At 47.0% G+C, this 24,263-nt stretch overlaps 1 protein-coding gene across 21 annotated transcripts in view; it reads left to right on the forward strand.

Moving 5' to 3' along the window:
- Positions 1 to 24,263, forward strand: part of CACNA1C (calcium voltage-gated channel subunit alpha1 C) — a 722,361-nt gene that overhangs the window by 672,140 nt on the left and 25,958 nt on the right. For all 21 annotated transcript variants that reach the window (XM_081059047.1, XM_081059052.1, XM_081059050.1 and 18 more), the window contains 8 exons: positions 5,162 to 5,194; positions 8,395 to 8,523; positions 10,696 to 10,761; positions 12,299 to 12,390; positions 19,784 to 19,949; positions 20,512 to 20,639; positions 21,576 to 21,672; positions 23,507 to 23,609. In XM_081059047.1, coding sequence (XP_080915173.1) covers positions 5,162 to 5,194; positions 8,395 to 8,523; positions 10,696 to 10,761; positions 12,299 to 12,390; positions 19,784 to 19,949; positions 20,512 to 20,639; positions 21,576 to 21,672; positions 23,507 to 23,609 — 814 coding nt within the window. The remainder of the gene's footprint in view (positions 1 to 5,161; positions 5,195 to 8,394; positions 8,524 to 10,695; positions 10,762 to 12,298; positions 12,391 to 19,783; positions 19,950 to 20,511; positions 20,640 to 21,575; positions 21,673 to 23,506; positions 23,610 to 24,263) is intronic.

Here is a 24,263-nt window from a genome sequence, read left to right on the forward strand (position 1 = left end):
AGGAGTCTAGAATATTCCATGTGCTTGTAGAGAGAGTGAGAGCTGCACCTCAGTCAGGCTCAAAAATGCCCATGAGTGCCCCAGAAAGCATCGTCACTTTTGTTGACACTCATTTACTCTCCATGTCTGTGCCCCCACCCTGAGAATTGTCTGCTTTCGTTTGTTTCCTTTTTGAGTCTGTTTCTGTCTATCAACTCTTGTTGTCTGTCTCCCTTTCTTCTCTGTCCTTCTGGTCTCTCTCTCTCTCTCTCTCTCTCTCTCTCTCTCTCTCTCTCTCTCTCTCTCTCTCTGAAATCTTTCATGTTATTAGCACCACTGACAGCTGATTTCAGTCATCTATTCTTTATGGGTTTCTTTTGTTTGAATGACTAGACACTGGCTGTCCTTCCCAAGGGAAGATGAAACTACCCTGGCAATTTGGTAATCAGTCTTATTTAGTGTGAGTCTCTGGCAGGTAAAGCACGTGGGGAGATATCAGGCTGCAGGTGAATAACACCGTGAATCCTGCAGCTTGAGCTGCTTCCAGCCACATGAGCCAGTCACAGCTTATACTACAGGCTTGTCACCACTACCCACCCTCTGCAACTTAGCACACAAAGACAGGAAGAGCAAGGGAGAGCCAGAAGTCAGCCTCCCTGCTCTGTACCTCTTCATGAGGGTCAAAGACCACCTCGAGGGCAGCTCTGAAGGGCATTTCCTCTGGGTACCTGTGGCCACAGATTCAGGAGAACCAGTCTCCTTCTGGCTAGAAATTTTCCTTGGAAAACCAGATGCAAACCAGCGGGTTTCAACATAGTGGGCATGGGGGCAGGAGGGGTGCTATTCTTTCCACTCACCACCTTGTCATCTTTGGGCTTAGCTTCATTTGTTTCCTGCCCTTTTTGTCCAATGTTTTTGCCTCCCTCATAATTCCCCCATCTTCCTCTTCTTACTACTGCCCTCCAGAGATCCATGTCCATCTCTCCATTCATACCTGACAGAAATGGAAATACTGTTTAAGAATTACTTTCCATATAAACTTTCCATTATACTTTCCATATATGGTTCGGTAAAACATATTTTACTTTGGCCTTCTGAAAATTCCTTTCCCTGCTGCTATCTCTGGTGGCTCTAAGATTCAGCATCTCCCAACTCCTTCACATCTACAAAGCCACACTAGTTCCTGGGATGTTCTTTTCTCCTGGTTGAAAGAGGACATGAAAGGATAATGAGGACCCTTCTCTTAACCAACACTCACTGGCCCTGGCCATACAGATGACATCAAGTGTCTCTAAAAGCCCTTGGCGCCTGCCGTTCCCAGTTCTCAGACTGATAACTCCCAACCTGATAATTGTCTTCCCACCCTAGACTAACTGGGGTCTCACCAACAAAGCCCCAATCCCTCGGCCTCCCACCATACCATGACACTCTCACAACTGAACTAGCCATCTTGTCTTGCAGATCAAATTGAGAAGAGAGTAGTGACAGTGAAAACAGAGAAGCAGAGCTTGGGGTGGAGTGGGAGCAATGCCAGCTGGACCCAGACCTTAAGGTGTAGAATAGAATTTGTATCAACATCCTCTCCCTAAGTTCTAGACAAGAGATTTAAAAAAAAAAAAAAAAGCCAGAGTTCTGTAGCAGTATAGCCAGTGAAAGAACCACATACTCCCATGACATTGTTTTTGACTCATAATTTAGAGGAACTTCAGTGATCCTGATATTATAGCCATTGCCTCAATGGCAGCCATTGGGATTGGGAAGCCCATTTCCACTCAGCCAAGACCAGGCTTCTGTGGAGGGCATCAGAGGTAGTCTGAACCTTTCAAAGTCAACATGTCCTGGAGGGTACAGCAGTGACTTATGATCTCTCCAACCAACTGACCTCAAGTGAATATTCTGGAAGATAACTTGGTTGACTACTACCTAGCCCCTAAATCTCTGGTAATCCTTGCCTCTTGGCTGTGCTAAAAAAAGAAAAAAAGAAAAAAAGAACGGGAAGGGAAAAGGCCTTCCCTTTTTTATATGGTTAAGGGCTATTTTCAACAACCTTTTAGTTCTCCAGAGAGACAATACAATGTTAACAATTGGGAAGCACATTCCCCTGATTGTCACATCCATCCCCTTGGGAAATCCTTCCATCTAGAACCCTCTCTCTGCCAGCCTCTGGTATTCAGAGCATCCTCTGTGGTGTAAAGATAGTACACAGGTGAGCAGGAAAAGTGAGTACACTCCAGAAACAAAGACTCATCCACTGAGGTGGCACTTCAGTTTGATCCTGAACTTCGCTCAGAAAGACAGTTTTCTCTCTTGTTAACTGCCCAGTGCCAGTCCTATTGTCACTGCCAGCTATAGCAAAGCAAGCTAATGTGCATGAGTACATTGAAGTAAGTTAATGGCTTTCCCTTCTGTTTGCCCTTGTCTGTCAGCTGGAACACAGCCTCTGCCTCGTGCATTGTTTTATTTATAAAAATTGTATGAACAAATTAATTGCCCCAATGTCTTTAACCCCTTGAAAATTACCAGATCATTGGAAAACAAAGATGAAAGAATTGGCTGCTCAAAAATTTACTCCACACCTACTATTAGCGGGTACGACAGCGTATTAAAGCTCAGCCAGAATGTTCGGGGGAGGTAGGCAGCTGTGTCGTCTCCTACGGGAGGGGGGTACAGGCAGGGCCTCCAGGCTCTCGGGGCATAGGTCTTAGGGAGTCTTACCTCCTCTCTTCCCCAGGAAGACCTTGGATGGAGAAACGATAAGCTAACTCGGGGGACCTGGGAGCAAATCTGGGAAAAGGGCAGAGATGGATGGCACAAGTACTCCAGGCCACCAACTAATTCTGAACTTAGCTCATAAAGTAGATCGGATGCTAGGTAGTTTTCCAAAACATGTACCAGGGGTCTCGAGAGTGACAAACAATACAAACACGTCTCTGGGCTGACAGTGCAGGTGCTCCAGCCTAGCTGGTGCAGGCTCCCTTCTAGCTCACCAGGGGGTTCCACTTGCAGCCGGACAAGGGGACCCAGACAGGAACGACTATACTGGGTCCTCTAGGAAGGCCTTTGGGATCTGGCAGTGTATCAGTGGACTGTGGGTTCTCGAGAGCCAGGGCTGTGTGTTGGGCTTCTTTGTATTGCTTCCACTTAGAAATCACTCCGTGATTGCTGTCTGATAGCTATAGTTATTTTTGAGACCATGGATTTTATAAACATGGTTGCTCACATTAGAACAGGCTTGTGAGAGAGACTGACAGGCAACACTGCTCCAGGAAGTCAGAAGCGCCCTCTGAAAAACATGGCTTCAGCCCGAGAAAAAAATTAATCTGTGAGTCTCCCTTCTACCCCAGTGAGAGTCTCTGGAGCACTCTGAGCACAAAGTGAGAGCCTGTCCTCCCACTTACTGCTGCCCTCACGGCTCTTCCTGACTGCTTCCTATCTCCTGGAATAGAGACATATTGTGAGGATTCTTAAATGAATGCATAGTATTAAAATAATAAGACACGATCGAGATGATTAGAATACACCTAAAGCTAAATCTTGAACTAAAATATGACTTCAATAAAGGAGATCTTAAATAGGATCTCTAAAAGGCTTAAAATCAACAAGAAAGAAGACAGTTAAGACATTTAAAAATCCCAAATGAGGGATTCTGAATGTTTAAGAAGTAAAATAAAACAAGTAGTTTAACTTTTTAGATGGCGGGGGTGTGGGGGGGGCCTATTCAGCTGGACCAGGTGACCCAGATGGGTTCTCTAAATTATCTCCGTTCTGGTCTTGTTCAGGATGGGATTGACCCAGAAGACTTTCAGGCATTTGCCCAGTGTTCTTAGCAGTAACGGGTGGCTTTGGTAGTTTTCAGGGTGGACCCAAGAGGGGAGCAATGGCCCAAGCCTGCTGGGAACTCTGCCTACTGCCTGGCATACTACTTACTATTGTAGACTGACCTCTGTCTGACCCTCACACTCCCTCCCTCACTGAAGCCCTAGAGACAAAGAACTCCTGTCCGTTAACACAGGAGCACAAGCACTTGACCATCCTGAATTTCGTGTGTGTGTGTGTGTGTGTGTGTGTGTGTGTGTGTGTGTGTGTGCTCGTACGCCTCTGTGTGTTTCCATGTTTTATTGCAGCCCGCTAGCAAATTCTAGTAAGCCCACCCCCTCCGGGCATGTAGATTGACCTGGCAGCTAGTATTCCTCAAGAAGCAGAAACAGATCTAGACTGTGTTCTATAAATGAATGAAGAAGCGTCCCTTTCCTTTTCGTCCCTTGCTTCACCTGTATCGCCACCATTCCCAAAAAAAGACGTCCTACCCATTTGCTAGGGAAAAAAGGAATTTGCTGAGAAATCTGTTGCGAAGGAGTATTTTCAGTCTGCAAGCAAATGTCTAGCTGTGCACATTTCCATCCTTCAAAACTCCCGTCACACATTTCCTTGTTTGTACCTTAACAACAGAAACACAAGAGCAACCATCTGAAAGGGAAGGGTAAAAAGCAAAGTCATGACCTTCTAGACTTACCAGCTCAGATGGTCAGGATCAGTCAGGGGCTGAGCTGTGTACTGGGGCCCAAAGAGCAGGGGGGTCTTCTGAACAGGGGCTCGGGGCGCTGGGGCAGAGAGTTGCCAGGGCATACTCACCTGCTGCCAGTTTCCACAGATGCTGCCCCAAAATGAGCTCAGCAGGCAGACCCATGAGAACAGCCTCTTACGGTGTTAATGATCATATCTCAAATTGTGTGCAGGGCTTTCAAATTTACAAAACGATTCCACACTCATTATTTCATGCCATGGCCAAGGTTGCCCACGGCTGTAGACTAATAGCTAAGCAGGATCATCTCCCACCTGAGCCTCAGGTGGGGCAAAGCTAGAATGCAACAAGTATAAGTCCTCAGAGGTTATCTTAGGACGACACGTGGCTGATTTCAAAATCAAAGTCCAGAAGACCTCATTTATGAGGGGTGTGAATTATGTAATTCTTGGCCAGAGATGGGCCTTGGAAGATGTGAGACCCAGCTACGCAGAGCCCACATGGCGCAGAACGTGCCAGGCCTACAGTTTGTATTTCTTTCACTTTTCCCCTTTTGCCCTCTCCTGCCACTGTGTTGCTCCTGTGTTAGCCAAGATCTAGAGTGCCGGTATCTTCGTTGGAGATTCATTACAGCTTATCTCTATCTGCCTTTCTTTAAAGCCAGCTGAACATACCCAATGCTCTCCCTTTATGGTAAGACCAACACTCCAGACCACGCTCTCAGCTTCTGTGACCCCCTCTAATATCCCCCACTCTCCCACTCTTACCCCCCCAACCCCCCGAGACTCCCGGAGCCCAGCCCGGCTCGTGTTGCATGTCACCACCATGTCCGTCGTGCACCTTGCCTGCCTGGTCTCGTGTGAACTGTGACGTGCTCTCTGTGTAATGGTGTTCTTTTCCCTCCCTGAGCTTTCCTTTGGGTGATAAGTCACTGTTATCTTGACTATCTAAAGAGCCACTGGGAGAGAACTGGACCCAAGGGCCATTTCCTGTTAAACATCCTGAGGACTCCACTGGCTAAAGTAGCTAACCTTAACCTGATGTGGGAAATTTGCACAGGGCTCCTATGAGAACCATGGTAAGGCCTCCTGGGAAAAGAGGGAAGAGAGAGATGACCTAGCCAGGAGCTGGAAAGGCAGACGATGACTTCCTTCTAATCATCAATTGTCTGTAAGGACTGGCCTCCCTTGTGCTCTGATTTCAAGGTCACAGGAAACGGTTTAAGCTGGGATTTGTTACTGAGCGTGTGGTTGAATTTCCAGTCACTCCAACAATGTTACCTGTGAATTTTTCTAAATTCCTGAAGTTCATTACAATTAGGCTATACCCACTTTTCTGCAGCAGAAAGACAACCTTGATTCTTTGAGCAGACCAGTCCTGATGTGAGTCTGATTCACTTCGGCTTACGGGCTAGAGATGCCTCTCGGTGACCTTGAAGTCTCCTTGGAACAGCCTTCTCCAAAAGGCTGCCGTCACACATGTAGTGAGTGGGATGATTCCCTGAATGCCAGGAGTCAGCAGATAAGGCAAGATTGGGCGGGTTAGTGGTATTTCCTGACATAGCCATCCTGGGCTGGCTGGAAGCTGCCGAGGGCAAAGCTGGGACTGAGTGTTCTCCTCACTTCACAGGGACGGCCACTGGCATCTGCTTCTCCACTGCAGTGTCATTTGGCTTATTAGAGGAAATTGTCATGTCCAAATGGAAACGTGTTGATTCTCCTTCTGGAGCATTAGGAAACTGCAGCAGCAGGGGAGGGTTCTGAACCCAGAGGGAGTTGAAACTGTAAGCTTCATTTTTCCTTTTTAACTCATCAGACCCAGATGCCCTTGTGGCACCAACTTCTCAAACTCTTGACACTCACAGCTGAAGTTCCCTACTTAAGCTTGTTCTTCCTTCTTTGTTCTCCTTTCCTGAACATGGTGGAACTGACTGCTGACTTATAAAGCCCTGAGCCTCCTCAGCATCCTGCTCTGGAGGAACACAACCTCCTTTTAAGGAGAGAAAATAGAATTTCAAGTACATACACAGGTGATAGAAATGCAGAGATGGAAGGCATCAAAGCTTCCAAATACACAGCAGGGTAGGGCCCAGGGCAGGACGCAGCCTGCGGGCCTCGCCTCTCCCCCAGCTGCTGAGCATGTGGACCAGGCCCCCAGCACCCACAAGTCTGTCCTGTCTGAGGGAACAGGAGCCCTGTGAGGAATGGACACAGCTCTGGTTTGGATAGAGAAGAGCTACTGTGACTCTTTCCCCCTGACAGTCTGAAAACTAGAGACCTTTCCTTCCAGCTGGTTTCTGTGCAGCCCTCCCAGGGCAAGCGGGACACCCTGACATAGAAAGGCTGCCTCTGAATCTCCCACCTCCCTCGTGGGTCTCCCATTCTCAACAGGAGTGAGAGGAGTGTTCTCTGGAGACACCAGCCACATGTGTGACAGTCATCAGGGTTGGGATAAAGGGCTTCCATGCTAGTGGGGTTTAGGGGTGCAAACAAAGCGCAGATAGTGTCAGGGAGGCTCTGACCTGAAAATGACTAAAAACAACGGAAGAGAAGTGAACTGAGAAGTGGGGAGGGCCAACGCAACGTCCCAGCCACACTGGGAGACAACTCCTCCCTGAGGGAGGCAGTGACAGGAACAGTAACAGGAACTGTAACAGGAAGCCCGAAGGTCCATTCTCTCCTGGTGCGACGCCCACAGGTCTGGGTGAGCTGCACTAGTTCTGGGAGCAGGCAAGTGGCTCCTGAGATCACCAACCCCAGCTCTCGGGCCAGTGTGGGCAGGACAAGGGTCGAGGGGGTCAGTCCGTGTTCTTCTCGGGTCTGGAAGCAGAGGGTGACAGGGCCGCCTGTCCTGCCCCTGAGCCCTGGCCAAGCACGTGCCCAAGCCCAGGATCCTTCAGGTCCCACAGGCAGAGACGAGCCCTCAGTGGGCAAGCCCTCAGCAGCCTGGTGCCATATTCCCAGCTCAGCCTTCACGGCCTCATTTCCATCCTTTGTCCCCTGGCCCTGGCCCTCCCCCTCCAGGACTCCCCTGAGGCGATGGTCTGCCCTGAGCAGGACCCCTTGTTCCTCTCATTCCAACTGACGGCCTTCCCTACCTCTCCCTGCCCATGGCCCCACCTCTCCCAGGGTCTCCTGTAGCCTGGAAAAGGGGGGTGCCTCCTCGAGGCCTCGGGGCAGAAGGGAAGAGAAGAGGAACCGCTGCAGAGCCTGAGGGGAGGCAAGGGCTGCACACCAGCCGCTGGCCCTGCACTAACTAAGCAATACCCCATCACCTCCTCCTGGTAGCCACGTGAGGCAGGGGCTGGGACAAGTAGGAGGTGACACAACCCAAGTGCTGGAGTCCTGAGCAGCCAGCACATACGATCCTTCAGTGGGCAGCCCACCCTACCCACCAGGACTTCCAGTGCAATCATCGGACGGCTGGGGTGGGGGCCACGACCCACCCAGCCAGTTCAGGATGCAGGACCCTCAACCATGCTGGGCCGGAGGGAAGCCAGGCTGCTTTCTAAGTGTGTGGCTGAGGCAGGGCACCTCCTTGGATGCTGGCCCCCAGCCTAGATTTCAGGACATATGGAAGTTCCTCAAGGAATCTTCTGTTGCTCCACCCAGGAGGAGCTCAAGAACTAGGGAGAAGGGGAAGAGGAGAGAATAGGAAAAGCGACATGGGCTCCGGGGCCTGGGCACAGCTTGACTGCAGGGACCTCAGGCTGGGTTGTCTACCTGGAGAAGGCGGGCGGGCAGCTGGCCTCCCGTCTGCGCAGAGAATCTCGTGCAGCCAACCTTGCCCTGAGCCGGCCCCAGCCCACCCCACCCCCACCCCTGCTCCCGCCCCTGCCCCACCCCCCCCTGTTGCGGTGTTAACTACCACCCCGTGTTGCCGATGGCTTCCAGAACGCGGAGGAGAACTCCCGCATCTCCATCACCTTCTTCCGCCTCTTCCGGGTCATGCGCCTGGTCAAGCTGCTGAGCCGCGGGGAGGGCATCCGGACCCTGCTCTGGACCTTCATCAAGTCCTTCCAGGTAGCCACCTCCACCCCGAGCACAGCGGAGGGAGAAGAACGCCTCCTCTCCTGGGCGGCAGGGCTTCCTAGATGGGAGGTGACACAGTAAAGGAAGGGGTAGCATCTCGAGTCAAGGTGGGGCTTACCCTGCTGCTCACTACGGGGTAACAGCGACCTCCCGGCTTGGAAAGCGCCTTGCTTTCCTCACATCTGAAATGAGTCGGTTGGACTGATCTGTGGTTTTCAAAAGCATGCTTCTGGAGTCCCAGATATCCCCAAGTCAGGGAGGGGAGGCTGGGAGCTAAGAGGGAGGCCGAATGGTTCTGCTTTCTTCTCTCATTTATGTATTTTTCTGCAAGAATTGATTGCACAAGGGTTTTTGTGGTGGAACAAATTTGAAAACCATGGCCCTCGTAGCCCCTCCCAGTTGTGGCATTCTTAGAATCTGGCTGTCACCTTCCTCCCAGTAAGCACTGCAGCATTGTCTGCTGTCCCTACCTACTTACGGACTTAGCCAACTCTCCAGGACCCTGGTGTCGTTCCACTCGAGAGACAGTCCCATTGAATGCGCACAGGGTTGCCCAACTACAGGATTAATTCTCTTTCCTCAGCCATCATTTTCCAGCTGTAAAAGCAGAATAGAGATCGCCTCTGGCCATCTCTGGGGAGTGTTATGTAAGTTTGAAGCCAAAGAGGAGCAAAGCTCTGTCGGGTCACTTGAATTCCTTGAAGATGAGTCGGCAGGGACCCTGCATGCGCTCCAGGCTTCCCTGGCCTGACGCTTAGGGCAGCACACCCATGGAAGCACTGCTACCAGGCTTCCCACGCCAAGGAGACGCACCAGCACTGAAGAAGTCCTTCTGTGCCCCTGCCCTGGTAGGTCTGGGCCCAGGACTGGCACAGAGTGGGTCCCTGATCCAGCTGTGCTGTAACTAGATTTACAGCCAGAGGTCGGGGCGCTGTGGTCAGGTGTCTGCTTGCTTTGGCCCGCCACGGAAAGGCGCACACTTGCCCACAGCCTCCCGCCCTGGGACCTCCCCAGAGGCCATGCTGGACCAGCACGGGAGGACCCCGGCCTGACTGCACGCGGAGCCCGTCCTCCGCCCAGCAGGCCCAGGCTGACGCCCCACTTCAGGATGAGCCAAGGCCCCCTCCCTGCCACCCCGCCTCACCCCTCCCTGAGCCATGCCCAGTTCCCGGGAGCCTGAGGATTCTGGCGGGAACTGGCCTGGGCTGACCTTGCCGTGGTGCACCCCTGGAGTCCCGCAGCCGTGGATGACCATACAGGCCCAACATACCCACCCAGCCCGCAACATGCCTGGGTAGGAAGAGGCGAGAGACCCGGTGACTGAGCAGCGGCTCTTGCACGTGGAGCAGGGGCGCCAGCGCGGCAAGCGTCCGTGTGATCTCGCGGTGCCACCTAGTGGTGCGCAGGCGCCCGGCAAGGCGTTTCGGGGTGCGCACGTGCGGGTCCCCCACTCCGCCGCTGGCGCTGAGCCGCAGCCTGTGCCCAGGAGCGCGGAGGGGCGCTGGAAAATTAAGTTGTCTGAGCTGCTGAGCAGATAATACCTTGAGTGAAGAAACTGCAAGGCAGTGCACGAGGCATTTTATAAGCCTTAAATCATTGCAACCCCTAAGAGATCATTGTTACTCCTCTCATTTTTCAGATCAGGAAACAGGAGGCTGAGAGATGTTAAGAAACATGCCCAAGCTCCCACAGCTAGAAAGTGGCAGAAATAAGATTTGAGCCCATGATCTTTCTTTAAGTTTTCCTCAGTAAATGTTTTTATTACAACTAGTGGAGCAAAGGAAGGGTGTGACCTACCTCCAACTTTGCCTCCCCAGGAAGCTTTGGTGTGTGTCCTCCACGACTTTCTCCTTGCTGTATGAAGATATACGTCTAGTCGAAGGATGTTTTGCTCATTTTTATTGTTTTTACTAAGATCACACTTCTTACTCTGCAACCTGCTTTTCTCAGTACACCACACTGCTTCTCAGGGGGTTCAAACCAGGTCACGGGGGGACAGTACCGTCACTCAGGCCTTCTCCCAGCTGCCCAGAAATTCTGTGGGGTCCTTGGGAGTGCCCCCAAAGCCAGGCAGCAGCTGGTGGCTGCAGGTGCAATGCCCTGGGAAAGGGTCCAGCCAGCTGTCCCCACTGGCCTCACGCAATTTCCTGTGTCTCCTCCCAGGCCCTGCCATACGTGGCCCTTCTGATAGTGATGCTGTTTTTCATCTACGCCGTGATCGGGATGCAGGTAGGACGGCTCCCGAGGCTCCACTCCTCTACCTCCCACTCCTCTTCTCAGTTCCCTCCCTCTTGCTCCTGACTGTCCCTCTCCCTCTGCCACCTCTGAGATCAAAAAGTTTACAGGAATTGGAACTTCCCCCCAAATGGTATCCTGTAGGTAGCAGGGCAAATGACCAAGAACAGAACACACAGCTCAGAGAGCTTCTGTCCCCATGGCCCCAGGCCTGGGTTCACTCTCAGAAAAACACTCCCAAATAATGCAGTGGACCTCAGGAGAGACTGGTCCTTCTCAGAAAACAGCAGGGTGGTCAGCTGGCATCCCTTCCTTTGTCCAGATCTGATGGGCCTGAGAACTATCCCCAATGCAGTGTCGTTCGGGAGAGAGAGAGAGACAAGCTCCCCCCGTCAAACATGAGGCTGTGTCCAGGGGTTCCCCTCACGGTGCCCACTGCACCTTCTCCTAGAACTCTGCACCCCAAACCAGAGTTTTTCAGTCTCTCCTCGGATCCTGCAGAACAGCCCAGCCCAGCACTGCACACGAGGCAGAAGCTTTTCCTCAGCAGCTGCTTAAGTGAAATGTCCCTACTTGCTTGGTGCACAAACACCCCAAGGTTCATAGTTCAAAACCTTTTGAGATGAAAAGAGCTACCTTGACACTGATCAAGGGTGGCAGTTTCTTAGATAAGCACAGCTTTAAAAGTCTGAGGTGGGGGGAAGAGGCCTCTGATTTCAAGAATACATTAAACTTGCCCAAGCCCCAGACTGCTTCTTCCATATCACTCCAGAATCCAAGACTAAATTTGGAAAAGTGCTTGGGCATATGGAGCTGAAATGGCAAAGAAAAGAAGGCCAAAAGAGTAAGTTCTGAGGCTCTAATGGTGACCATAGTCACCAATAATTCAGTATTGTATACTCAGAAGTTGCTGAGAGTAGATCTTAAACATTTTTACACCAAAACAAATTAACCGTGAGGTTATGGATGTGTTAATTCTCTTGATCTTGGTAATGATCCTACCATGTATATGTACATCACATCATCACCACATTGTACACTTTAAATATATACAATTATATTTGTTAATTAATCCTCAATAAAGATTTTTAAAGAGAAAATATTCTTAAGAATGCGCAGCCAAACGAGAGAGAGAGGGAGAGAGAGAGAGAGAGAGAGAGAGAGAGAGAGAGAGAGAGAGAGAGAGAGAGGCCACTGAGCCCTGTGTCCCCACACAGACGCAGGGCCCTTATCCCAGCACCCGGCTGCTCTCAGCCTTCGCTCCCCCTGGGCCACAGGGACCTCTCCGGAGGCCCCATGGGCAGTTTCTTCTTCCACTTGTCCAGTGTGAGGAACTAGATCGGGGCTCACAGGGCAGCAGGTGCCTGCCCCTGTGAGGCCCTGCCAGGTTGCATCTGGGAACTCTGCTCAGCTTATAGGCCAGCCTGTCCCAGGGTCAGCTGTGACCCCTGAAGAAACTATTGAATGATGGGTGAGAACTAGGACCCTCTCTGTCCACTGTTTATCGAGTCCCTTTCCTCTTCCCCTCTAGGTGTTTGGGAAAATTGCCCTGAATGACACCACAGAGATCAACCGGAACAACAACTTTCAGACTTTTCCCCAAGCTGTGCTGCTCCTCTTCAGGTAGGTCTGTGCAGACAGGTGCACGGAGACACACCTGCGTGATGCAGCCCTAGGATCTGGAGATAGAACAAGAGGGAAGTGGCAGGGAGACAACTGGTGTTGGATCTTCCTTCCTGATGGGGAAGCTGATCACTTCGTTGTTACTTATAAAACTTCCCATTAAGCAGCCCCCTGGACACTGGCACAGCTGCTGGCGACCACTTGAAACCTCTAGGGGATCAAACATCAAACACTGAAAGCACCTTGGTTCGGCAGCTGAACAGGTTCAAAGCCAAGCCTGCAACACACTTGCTCTGTGACCTCGAGTAAGACATCTAACTTCTCTGAGCCTGTTTCCTCATAAAGCTAGTACAGGTGCCAATGTCCATCCATTTGCTGTGTTGGGTTACGTCCATGAGTTCTTGATTCCTCCCAGTTAAGCCAGCCATGCGCCTTCACTTCCTGGAAGGCCATGCTGGGGTATAGCCCAGAGGGCGGGCTTTCTCCTGCCTGCCCACGAGTGAGTGAATGCATCCATGCTGCAGCCTGCTTCTCCTTCCTCATCTGGCTCCTAATTGATCCCCTGGTTTGCCCCTTTGGTTCTTCTCACTTTCCTGAGACCCCCATCTACTCCAGGGATGGGACATGAGAACTATCTGCCCACCCTGGCCCGGATGATTTCTAAAAGCATTCTAGCTCCCAGATGCCACATGCATTGGGAGAGGCAGCGAGTCCTTTACCATCCCCTGGAGCCCCTTTCCAGAAGTTTTAGGGACACTGTCTATCAGACAGCCCCACTTCACCATGTGCTATAGAATCCTTTCCCTACACCCAAGCCCAAGGAAAGTGTCATTATTGCTGAAATGTTAATATAAATCAAAATGACAGGCCCCTTAAATGTCAATCTGACTTCACCACCTCCCTCAGATTGTAGGTTATGAGGTTGCAAGGGCCATTGTCAACTGCAGTTTAACAACACTTAAGCCTGTGCCACATCTAAATACGGGAATTAGACACAAATAGCAGACCAAGCACATGGGTCTACCTCTTCTCCTTTCTTAAAGTCCTTGAGAAGATTTAAAAAATAATAATAATAAAACCCATAACTGTACTAGGAAGAAAAAAAAATCAAGAGTGTCATTTGTGAACCAGAAATGTTGAGGAATTCCTAAATGGAAGAAAGCAAATGGGTTTCAATTGACAAAGGAAAACAGAAATGGAATGTGTACATTTTAAACCATTAGAAGAAAAAAAAGCACAGAGAAAACTATAGCAATTTGGCAAAAGAAAGGAAAGGCAAAAAAAGAGACGGGGGAGGGAGAGAAAAGAAAGGGAGGGGAGGGGAGGGGAGGGGAGGGGAGGGGAGGGGAGAGGAGAGGAGAGGAGAGGAGAGGAGAGGAGAGAAGAGAAGAGAAGAGAAGAGAAGAGAAGAGAAGAGAAGAGAAGAGAAGAGAAGAGAAGAGGAAAGAAAATTAGAACATAAAATAAGATGACAAGGATAAGAACAAAGATATTAATCATCACTAAAAATTAAATTTCTCTATGAAAAGGTAGATGTTCTAATGTTGGCTTTAAGAAATCTAGCTCTAGCCTGTTTATAATAAAGTAAAATAAAATGACAAAGAGAATAAAAATAAAGGAATGTAAAAGAATACCAGACAGTGCTTAAAAAAAGTAGGTGTAGTAATAGCAATATCAGAAGAAATACAATTCCAGGCTAAAAGCATTAAACAAGACAATGAGGGATGTTCAATATTGATAAAAGGTATAATCCATCAAGAATACATAGCAATCATAAAAATACACGAGCGTAACAATGTAGTTTGGAAATATATCAGTCAGACACTGATATAAGGAGAAAATGAACACACACATGCAGTGGGAAACTTGGATACAGCTTGTAGAAAATGACAGACCAATAGAACAAAATAGAAGAAAGGGTAAAGTACATTTAAATCATACAATTAACAAACTTAATCTAATAAATGTATCCTCAATAAATAGCAAAACCCAGTGCCTTTTTGAACACCAGAAACATTCACAAAAATTAGTCAGGATTTAAGTCACAAAGAAAGATTCAGTAAATTCTTAACCTTCTCTAACTCAATACAGCAAAAATTAGATATTAACCATAAAATTAGTAGCCCCTCCAAAATCTATTCACTTAAATGTTTTGAGTCACTGTTCTAAATGACTCAGAGCTGAACCGACAAACTACTTAGAAATGAGAGCACAACATTTTAAATTTATGAGCTGCTCTGATCAATAACACCAAGTAAAATTCAGAGCCAGAATTAATTTTGTCTTAATTTACAGTAAGTAAACTGATAGGAGGGAAAGTAGCAAAATAACCCGAAAGTATGAAGAAATGCATTTGTTAAAATAAAAGCAGAAATTAATACAATATTTTTAAATATATTTATCCATAAACCTGAAACGGATTCTTTGAAAAGACAATTTCCCTCAGAAATGTTTCCTCAGGCAGCCCCACAAAGACTCTTAGTCGCCTAAGAACACCCGAGCGAGGGCCAGGGAGAGCTTACCAGACACCGCCAGAACTGGGATGCTTTCCAAGGCACGGGGTCCTCTTTCTCGGGGTGAACCCACTGCAGGGCTCCCTGCCCTTCTTCCCTGGACTCCCACTGGCTTCTCCAGGATCAGCTGCATTTATCATTGCACTGGACCACTTCCGGCGCCCATCTCCACCACCCTGGAATCAGGGATCTGAACAACTATTGTTACCCCATTGGCTGTTCAGGTTGGGGAAGCAAGTGTCCTTTCTATTTCAGAGCTAAAGAGAGTTTGGTCTCTCATTTAACCAGCAAAGATTTTGTTCAGATTCTCAGTAAGCAATCCAAGTAAAAAGCCCAAATTAAGAGGAGCAACGCATTTCATTCCTTTCCCGGGTTATCTCAACCCTTATCCACCTTGAGGATTTTCTAGGAACAGTTCAAATAAAGTCATGGCCTGCTACTTAAAGCAAGGAGGCCCAGAATTCCCCAAGAGAAGACTCCCCCACGTTCACCCTCTGCGATGTGGGGAGCTAGTGGGACACAGTGGGCCCTGGCTTGTACCTAACACCCAATTTGAGTCCGCAGGGGGCTCCTGGGTGGGCTCATTCCAAGTCATGCTGCACTATGCCAAGAAAGTTGATGTAAGAAACGTCCAAACCTGTAGAAAATTTTTCTAAGAGTTTATTTGAGCCAAACTGACGACATATGCCAGGGAGCAAGATGGCAAATGCTTCCTCAAATCCAATTTTTTAAAAAAGATACAACACCTGGAATAAGAAAAGCAACATAATTACAGATGTAGACCTGATTTTTAGAATAAGAAAATATTATGAAGAAATTTATGCCAATATATTTGAAAATCTAGATGAAGTGGATGCTTTTAGATAAGAAAGTACAAATCACAAAAATTGTCTTAAGAAGAATGTTTTTTTAATTAACCACAATAGAAAGGTAGTCAAAGTTTTAGCCCCAGAAAGGCCAAATATTCAATATTTTTATGTTTAATGTCTACCAAAATATCAAGGAATACATCATTCCTATGTTACATAAACTTTCCAGGAATAGAAATGGGTAGAGAACCTCCCCAGTCTTTCCAATAAGAAAAAAGGCAAGAAGTAAAATATGAAAATGTGTAGATGTTGAAAAAGTGTGTTGAAATAATTGTCATTGTTTGGAAACAACAGGCTAATCCAAGTAGAAAATCCAAGCAAATAAACTCCAAAGCTTTTATAACAAATTCGTAGGATTAGGAAAGTGGAAGATTAACAAAAGAAGACAATCACTGCCCTGCACTGATAATCGATGATGTGTTAGGCCAGTCAGCCTGCTGTTACAAAATACCGTAGACTGGGTGCCTTCGGCAACGTTTCTTTCTCACATTTCTGGAGACTGGAGGTTCAAGATCAAGGTCCTGGATGATTCAGTTCCTAGTTAGAGCCCTTTTCCTGACCTGTAGACAGCCACCTTATCACTATGTCCTCACATGGTGGAGAGAGAGATGAAGAGAGAGCGAGAGCAAGAGAGAGAGCTCTAGTCTCTCTTCCTCTTCTTATAAAGACACTAATCTCATCGTGGGAGCCCCAGCCTTATGAACTGACCTAACCCTAATTACCTCCTAAGGCCCCACCTGCAAATACTATCACACTGAGCTTTAGGGCTTCAACATGTGAATTCAGGGATGGGGGTTAGGGAGACACAAACTATATTTACAAACTAGTAAATATAATAGACAAGATCACATGCTGTCACTTTTTTTAGTCAACATTATACTGCAAGTTTTATCCAACGCAATAAGATTTTAAAAAATAATAAAAGAATAAAAATTGGAGAAGGGAAAAAAAATTAAAAGCCAAAAGCATTGATTGCCAAACTCAACAACAAAAAACAAACAACTTAATTTTAAAATAGATTTGAATAGACATTTCTCCAAAGAAGGTATATGAATGGCTAATGAGCACATGAAAAGATGCTCAACATCACTAATCGTAAGGGAAATGCAAATCAAAATTACAATGAGATCACACTCATTATGGATGGCTACTATCAACAACAACGAAAACCACCACAACAGAAAACAACAAGTGTTGGCGAAAAATGGGGAGAATATGGAAAACTTGTACGCTGTTAGTGGGAATATAAAATGCTACAGCCACTGTGGAGAACAGTATGGCGGTTCCTCAGAACATTACAAATACAATGACCATATGATCCAGCAATTCCACTTCTGGGGATATACCCAAACAAATTGAAAGCAGGGTCTCAAAAACATCCTGTACGCCCATGTTCATAGCAGCATTATTCACAATAGCTAAAATGTGAAAGCAACCCAAGTCTCCATCCACCAATAAATGGATAATGTGGTAAAATGTGGTATTTACATACAATGATTCCACTGTATGTATTCACCCTTTAAAAAGGAAGGAAATTCTGCAGTATGTTACTGCATGGATGAATCCTGAGGTCATTATGCTAAGTGAAAATAGCCAGTCACAAAAATACATGTACTAAGGTACTTAGTCGAAATTATAAAGACAGAAAGTATAATGATGGTTGTCAGGGTCTGGGGGAGTTATTGTTTAATAGTCATAGTGTTTCAGTTTTACAAGAGGAAAAGGATTATGGGGATGGGTGGTAGTGATGGCTAAACAACAATGTGAGTATGCTTAATACCGCTAACCTCTACACTTAAAAATGGCTAAGAAGGTAAATTTGGTTATGTGTACTTTACTACAATAAAAAAATAAAACATCTTTGACAAAATTGATTGCCTATGGAAACTATACAAGTGAAACTACAGAACTAATCAAGTTCAGCAAATCTTCTGTATATAGTCAATTATATTCCGTTTACTTCAGCTGCAAACAGAAAATATAACTTTTTAAATTACGATTTATAACAGAACACTTTACTTATTTTAAATGATATACCTAGAAATAACCTAACAAAAGATGTACATGGGAAAATTATAAAATTTTTATTAAAAGACATGAAATAAGGCCTGAAAAAATGGAGAGATGGGCCATGTTCATGGCTAGGACACTTAATACCACAAAGATGTCAAATTCCCCAAGTTAATCTATATTTTAATGCAACTTCTGTAAAATACTCAAGAGGGATTATTCCTGGAACTTGACAAGTTGATTCTACAATGTCTGTGGAATAGAAAAGGAAAATGAATAGCCAATACAGTTTTGAAGAACAAGCTGGAAGGAGTCACTCTCCATGACAGAGCAAGACTTAACAATAACGTTGCAGTGATTAAGACAATGTGGTACACTGATACCAGGATAGATAAACAAACCTATGGAATAGAATGAAAAGGCTAGCATGAGACCCACACATCTATGGAAATATAATTTATGTCAGAAGAAATATTTCAAATAAGTAGGTAAATATGGACTATTCAATAAATTGTATTAAGAAAATTGGTTATCTATACAGAAAAAAAAGAAAGCATATTTCTACCTCAGATTGAGCATAAAAATAAATTTCAGATTAATAGGCTGTATTTTTATGACCTAGATAGAATAGAGAAGAATATTTTAAACAAAATGCAAAAAAAAAAAAAACCAGTGGAAAAATGTATAAAATTATTATAAATTTAAAATAAAAAACATAGAGGAGAAAATTATAAATCTGATCACATTGAAATTTAAAACTTAGATTCATTAAAACACATAATAAATAAAGCTGAAGACAAACCACAGACGGGAAGAGGGTACTTGCGATGCCAGTAACTGAAAAAGGATAGAAAGATACAGGAAGAATCCTACAAAAGAACAAGACAAATAAGCCATGACAAACAGGCAAAAATATGAACATTCAATTCAACAGAAGATGAAATAAAATTCTTGACCTATTAATCATTTTGAAACCAAATTAAAACAGCAATGAAATATCATTTCACACCCATCAGATGAGTGACACTTTTAAAAATTCACTAATACAAGAACTGACAACTCTAAACTCATAGAAATAGAAAGTATGAAAGTGGTTGCCAGGGGCTGAGGGGTGTGGGGGAATAGGGAGAGGTTGGTACAAGGGTTCAAACTTTCAGCGATAAGACGAGTGAGGCCTGAGGGTCTAACGTACAGCATGGAGACAACAGCCATACCACTGAATTGTATAATTGAAATTTGCTAAGAGAATAGAACTTAAATGTTCACACACACACACACACAAAAACAGATTAATATGTGAGGTGATGATGTGTTAATTAACTCGATTGGGTGGATCCTTTCACTGTGTATACGTATACCAAAGCACCGCGGTGTACACTCACAATGTAATTCTATGCTAATTATACTTCAATAAAGCTAAAGAGAAAGAGCTGACAAGGCTGTGCAGCAGTGGCGTTTCCCCTGCCCTGCTGACAGGCGTATACACGGGGCAAACACCTGGAGAACAAGCAATACTGGTAAAGATGGAGACACAGCACCGTCAGCTGGCAGTTCCACCGCTCAGCACCTGTCCTAGACCTGGGCCTGTGTGTTGGGTGCAGTATTACTTCTATCAGCAAAAAACAAAAGAAAAGAAAAGCCTTCGCAGGAAGGTGGATCTTTTAAATGGTGTATTCATAGTCTATACGCCTGCACAGCAGGTGAGATGAATGAACTAGATAGAACTAAAATATATCCAAAAGGCTAAATCTCAAACACTTAACATGGATCACAAAAAGAGTAAGTTTGCAGAAAAGATACTATTTGTTACCATTTATATAACATTTTAAAACATTCAAAACAATGCTACAAATTTTCATATTTAGTGAACATATCGGAGCATTCAGGTAATGATCAACACCAAATTCAAGTTAGCTGTTCCCTCCAGGGAAGGAGGCAGGGGAAGGAGCCAGAGTGTGGCTGTGGCCCATGGGTGTGGCCTCTCTCGCTTCTCTGCCCCAGGTGTGCCACCGGGGAGGCGTGGCAGGACATCATGCTGGCCTGCATGCCAGGGAAGAAGTGCGCCCCGGAGTCGGAGCCCAGCAACAGCACGGAAGGGGAGACGCCCTGCGGCAGCAGCTTTGCCGTCTTCTACTTCATCAGTTTCTACATGCTCTGTGCCTTCCTGGTGAGCTGAGGGCCACTAAACAGCCGCAGGGAAGGCGTGTGCAAGACAGGGCAGCCTGAGCCCGCCATCTCTGCAGCTCGTGGTCAGGGCCACCCCAGCGGAAGAAGGCATTACTAGGAATGTCCAGCCACACTGCGATAAAGGCAGAAAGCCTGAGTCAGAGTGAGCACAACCAGCATCGCTCTTTCCACTCTTGGCTCTTGTGCTGGTGGCATTGTCTCAGGGGTCAGAGGAGATGTCTGGGGAGGCCGAGAGGCAACGTGGCACTTTGATGGGGAATGAGGAAAAGGTGGGTGAAGTTACCCTCTGTCCTTGGCTGCCCTACCCAGCAGCCTGGTATGAGGGAGGCTGTCCAGACCACATGTGGTTCATCCACACAACTCTGAGGGGAGCTGTGTCAAGTTCCTACCCAAGAGGCCCACGTGCCACGGGGTGGTGTTTTCAATGGTGATATATGGCTGGTCTTTGGAAATGCTGGCTTCTGCCATGCAAGGTGGATTCAAGTGGCAAGTGTGTAGGAAGGTCCTCTTAGGTGACTCATCATAATCTCTGTTCCCTGCAGATCATCAACCTCTTTGTAGCTGTCATCATGGACAACTTTGACTACCTGACGAGGGACTGGTCAATCCTTGGTCCCCACCATCTGGACGAATTTAAAAGAATCTGGGCAGAGTATGACCCTGAGGCCAAGTAAGTTCCCAGGGGGAAGTCCTGATTCCCAAAGCTGAGAGACAGGACCGAGCGACCATACCTGTAGAAGAGGGTCAACACAGGTTAGCGCTGGGTGGAGTGACTGGAAACACTGAATTGCACCCGACCCCAGGGTCAAGGGTCAAGGTGCAGCATTAGGAAGCCAGGTTCCTTTGGCTAAGTCAAGAACATATCTGCTAGGCTTTCCAGGCAGGAATTCCTGCTCATTCTCAGGAGTTATTTTTGCTTTCCTGCTCCCGAATCCTGAGAAAAATTGGTCGGGAAATCGGGAAAACCAGCTCCTTGAACCCAGGCGGTTGGTAGTATGGGCCATTACATTATGGAAACGATTCATTGTGGAGAACAGAAAACAGTTTATATCTCAGGATTCGGGAATGGGAAAATGAAAAAAATTCCTGAAAACAGGTGGGAATTCCTGCTTGGAAACCCTAATTGCTACTATTTTCAGTTGAATGGAAAGACAGGCGATCCTGGTGTCAGGAATGACGGGTAGGTGCCCAAGTTAGGATAGCTAGGGCCAGGTAGATCTCAGCTTCATTCCCGCCTCAGGTCCAAGGATACCTTTGGCAATCATCACATTTGGCTGACACTCAACGAATACCTTTTGGTCAGATGATTATTTAACTGAAGCAACAAGTACATGTTGAGAATTTCATTGCACTACTAAAATCCTTTCCCCCTTGAATATGGCAGGCACCACTGGAAAATCGCTCATTAAAATCTAAGCCTGTATGTGTTGGTTTTGGAGTTTTCTCATGCAATTCTGCAACTCTGCACTGAGTTTGACTGACAGGGCTACAGCGATAGAGATTTCCTCCTGTAGATGGACCCCACCTCTCGGGCAAACGACTCCTGGGCTCCTGGCAGAGACCACGGCCCCTGACTGACCTTTCCCTCCTCTGCTCCCTCTTCTAGGGGCCGCATCAAACACCTAGATGTGGTGACCCTGCTCCGGCGGATTCAGCCCCCACTGGGTTTCGGGAAACTGTGCCCTCACCGTGTGGCTTGCAAAGTAAGAGATGCCCTGGGTTCATGGGAGAAAGAGAAAATATGGGAGGCAAGATGTCTATTTGTCTTGTGACCTTGGTCAAGCCATTGATTTTTTTAGGGGAGTGAGGACAATATTTTATGTGCTTAAAGAAATGAGCCTGAGCCAGTTTATATTTTAAGGTTCCTTCCAGCAATAAGTTCTCAGACTCTGTAAAGGAAAAATGAAGTGAATGCCTCATGTCCCACCCTGAATAAAGGACCTTATTCAGAGCGGGCTTTGCTGCCCCATCAGGCTGCATCTCCTAGGCAACCTGGAAGACTCCCACACGTGATGGATGGATCAGGGTGTTGTCCTGGGATCAGAGGGCCATGAGAGAGTCCATGCATTCGCTTCAGGGATCCTCAAAGCCTGAAACTGTATTTTTTAAAAACTCACTGAAATACTCACAAATTGTACCAGGGAGAGGATCCATCTTTTTCATCAGATATCTAAATGAGTCCAGACCCAAAAAAGGTTAAGATAAACACCCTAAAACATTCTGTTTTACCCAACTCTTGCCCCTGTGGCCCTTGCATGACCTAGAGAATGAGCGCCCCCTTAAATTGCGTGCCAGGCACCTCTCTTGCCTCACTGTAACCCCAACTATGTAACCCAGCTTTTGCTGAAGAGTATCATTTCCACTCTCTCCCCTCTTCTTCCAATTCCCATTGTCACCATTCTACATTCCATGTTGCAATAATATAAGGGTTGGGGAGGAGTGATGTCAGAGAGCTGTAGAGAGGAAGAAACACAAACAGAAAAATTCAGCTCTGTGAATAATCCACTCATGGAAAAATGGAGAATTGAAGGAATATAGAACCTTCTTCTTGTGTTGTTTTACTCAGCTTTTTCTCACTTGTACCTCCACTTCGTTACAAAAAGGATTTTAGAAGATTTCCAAGGGTGTAAAAGATATGAGGGGGAAAAAGAGCACAGACTGAACGTAAGGTAAAGTGTAGTGAAAACAAGAGCAGCGGCGAATCAGCCCACATGAGACTGCAGTGTGCCCCTCAGGGCCTCCAGATGGGCCTGGACAGGCTGCGGACTGAGCGTTAAGCTTTCCAGGGACCACGATGAAATTCACACTGTCCGTAAGAATCAAGAAGATCAGTCACTCAGGGTAATTTAACCCTTCTTGACACTACAATTAACAGGAGGACACCATGTGATCTAATGAATAATATCCATGACCACATCGCGAGAGCAAATGCCAGAATGAATTTCATGGAGCTCTTTCTCATGATGGCCCTGGTGTGTGCTGCGGGCCCCACACCAGAGCACAGTGCCATGGCAGCAGTTTTAGGGTAGGAAAGGAGGGAAGAGGGCAGTCCAATCCTATCCAGTGTCGGCAAGCTTTGATCCAGCTTGATGTAGAAGCAGATTTTTCAGTATACAGGAAAAAGGAAACACTGCGTCTCCTGCAACCAAACCTCCCATTATCGCCTGTCTTATCAGGACTTTAGATGAATGTTTGCTGGCAGGTGGGCTCCCAGCAAATGCCTGCGCACAGTTATTCTTTGCTTCCAGTAGAGAGCACACCCATATGCCTGAGCAACACCTGAGCAGGGAAGGGGGCTGAAAGCAAGGGTTTAATAGAGACAAATTCCATTCCTCTCTCACTCTGTGCAGCAGGTAAGAGTACTTATGGCAGAGCCAAGATTCTCCCCTGAACAGGTTTTGTAACCCCCGCCCGCCCCCTCCCACTGCCAACACAAGTTTTGAGCTCCCTCCCAGCATTCACCTGCCATGGTGGTTCTGTAGGTCCTCTGAGAACCATTTACTGTAATCACCAGCTTTGTCTCCCCTCCTCCTCCAGCGCCTGGTCTCCATGAACATGCCTCTGAACAGTGATGGGACGGTCATGTTCAACGCCACCCTGTTTGCTTTGGTCCGGACAGCCCTGAGGATCAAAACAGAAGGTAAGAATCACCCACAGGCCACTGGAAGGTCTAGCAGACCAACCAGAGAGGAACTCGGCAGCCTGCAGAGGGTCCCAGGACCTCCCCAATCCTGTACAGCGTCAGAGCTGTTTCAGCAATGACCTCCACCTCGGGGATGTTAAAGAGGCCTGGTCAGGTTTTCTTTGCTTCTCAAATGTCTCCTCGCCTCCAGCTTATTTATTTTGAACTCTAACTTTTATATCAAACCCTAGGAATTATTCTGGGTGATATCTTGAAATCATAGGGTATAGTTCAAAAAGCAGAAGGAGATGAGTGTTACCCGAAGAGGGACCAAGCCCCACCTAAGTGAAATTTTATTGGCTACAAGTGGGCCTCCCAAATGCTCAACTCTCTTTTTAAATTAAAAAGACCTGTGTCAGGAAGGGGTCATAGTGGCAAATGGTAACTGTGGTCAAGGTCATCACGTACAATAGTACAGGCTGCACTGGGCACAGGGTGCTCAGGGAGCCAACAGGTAGGGGTTAAGATCTCACCCATGCTCTACTGGGCAGGCCATGCTCCCTCGGGACTGTGTCTGCCTGGAGGGATGCCCTTCTAGCTGGCACAAGGGCGCCCTCTGGGCTAGCAGCAGCTTTGTCTGAGATCATTGGCTGTCCTTATCATTGATAAGTA

Source organism: Rhinolophus hipposideros (assembly GCF_964194185.1).
Source record: "Rhinolophus hipposideros genome assembly, chromosome: 9".
Lineage (NCBI taxonomy): Eukaryota > Metazoa > Chordata > Mammalia > Chiroptera > Rhinolophidae > Rhinolophus > Rhinolophus hipposideros.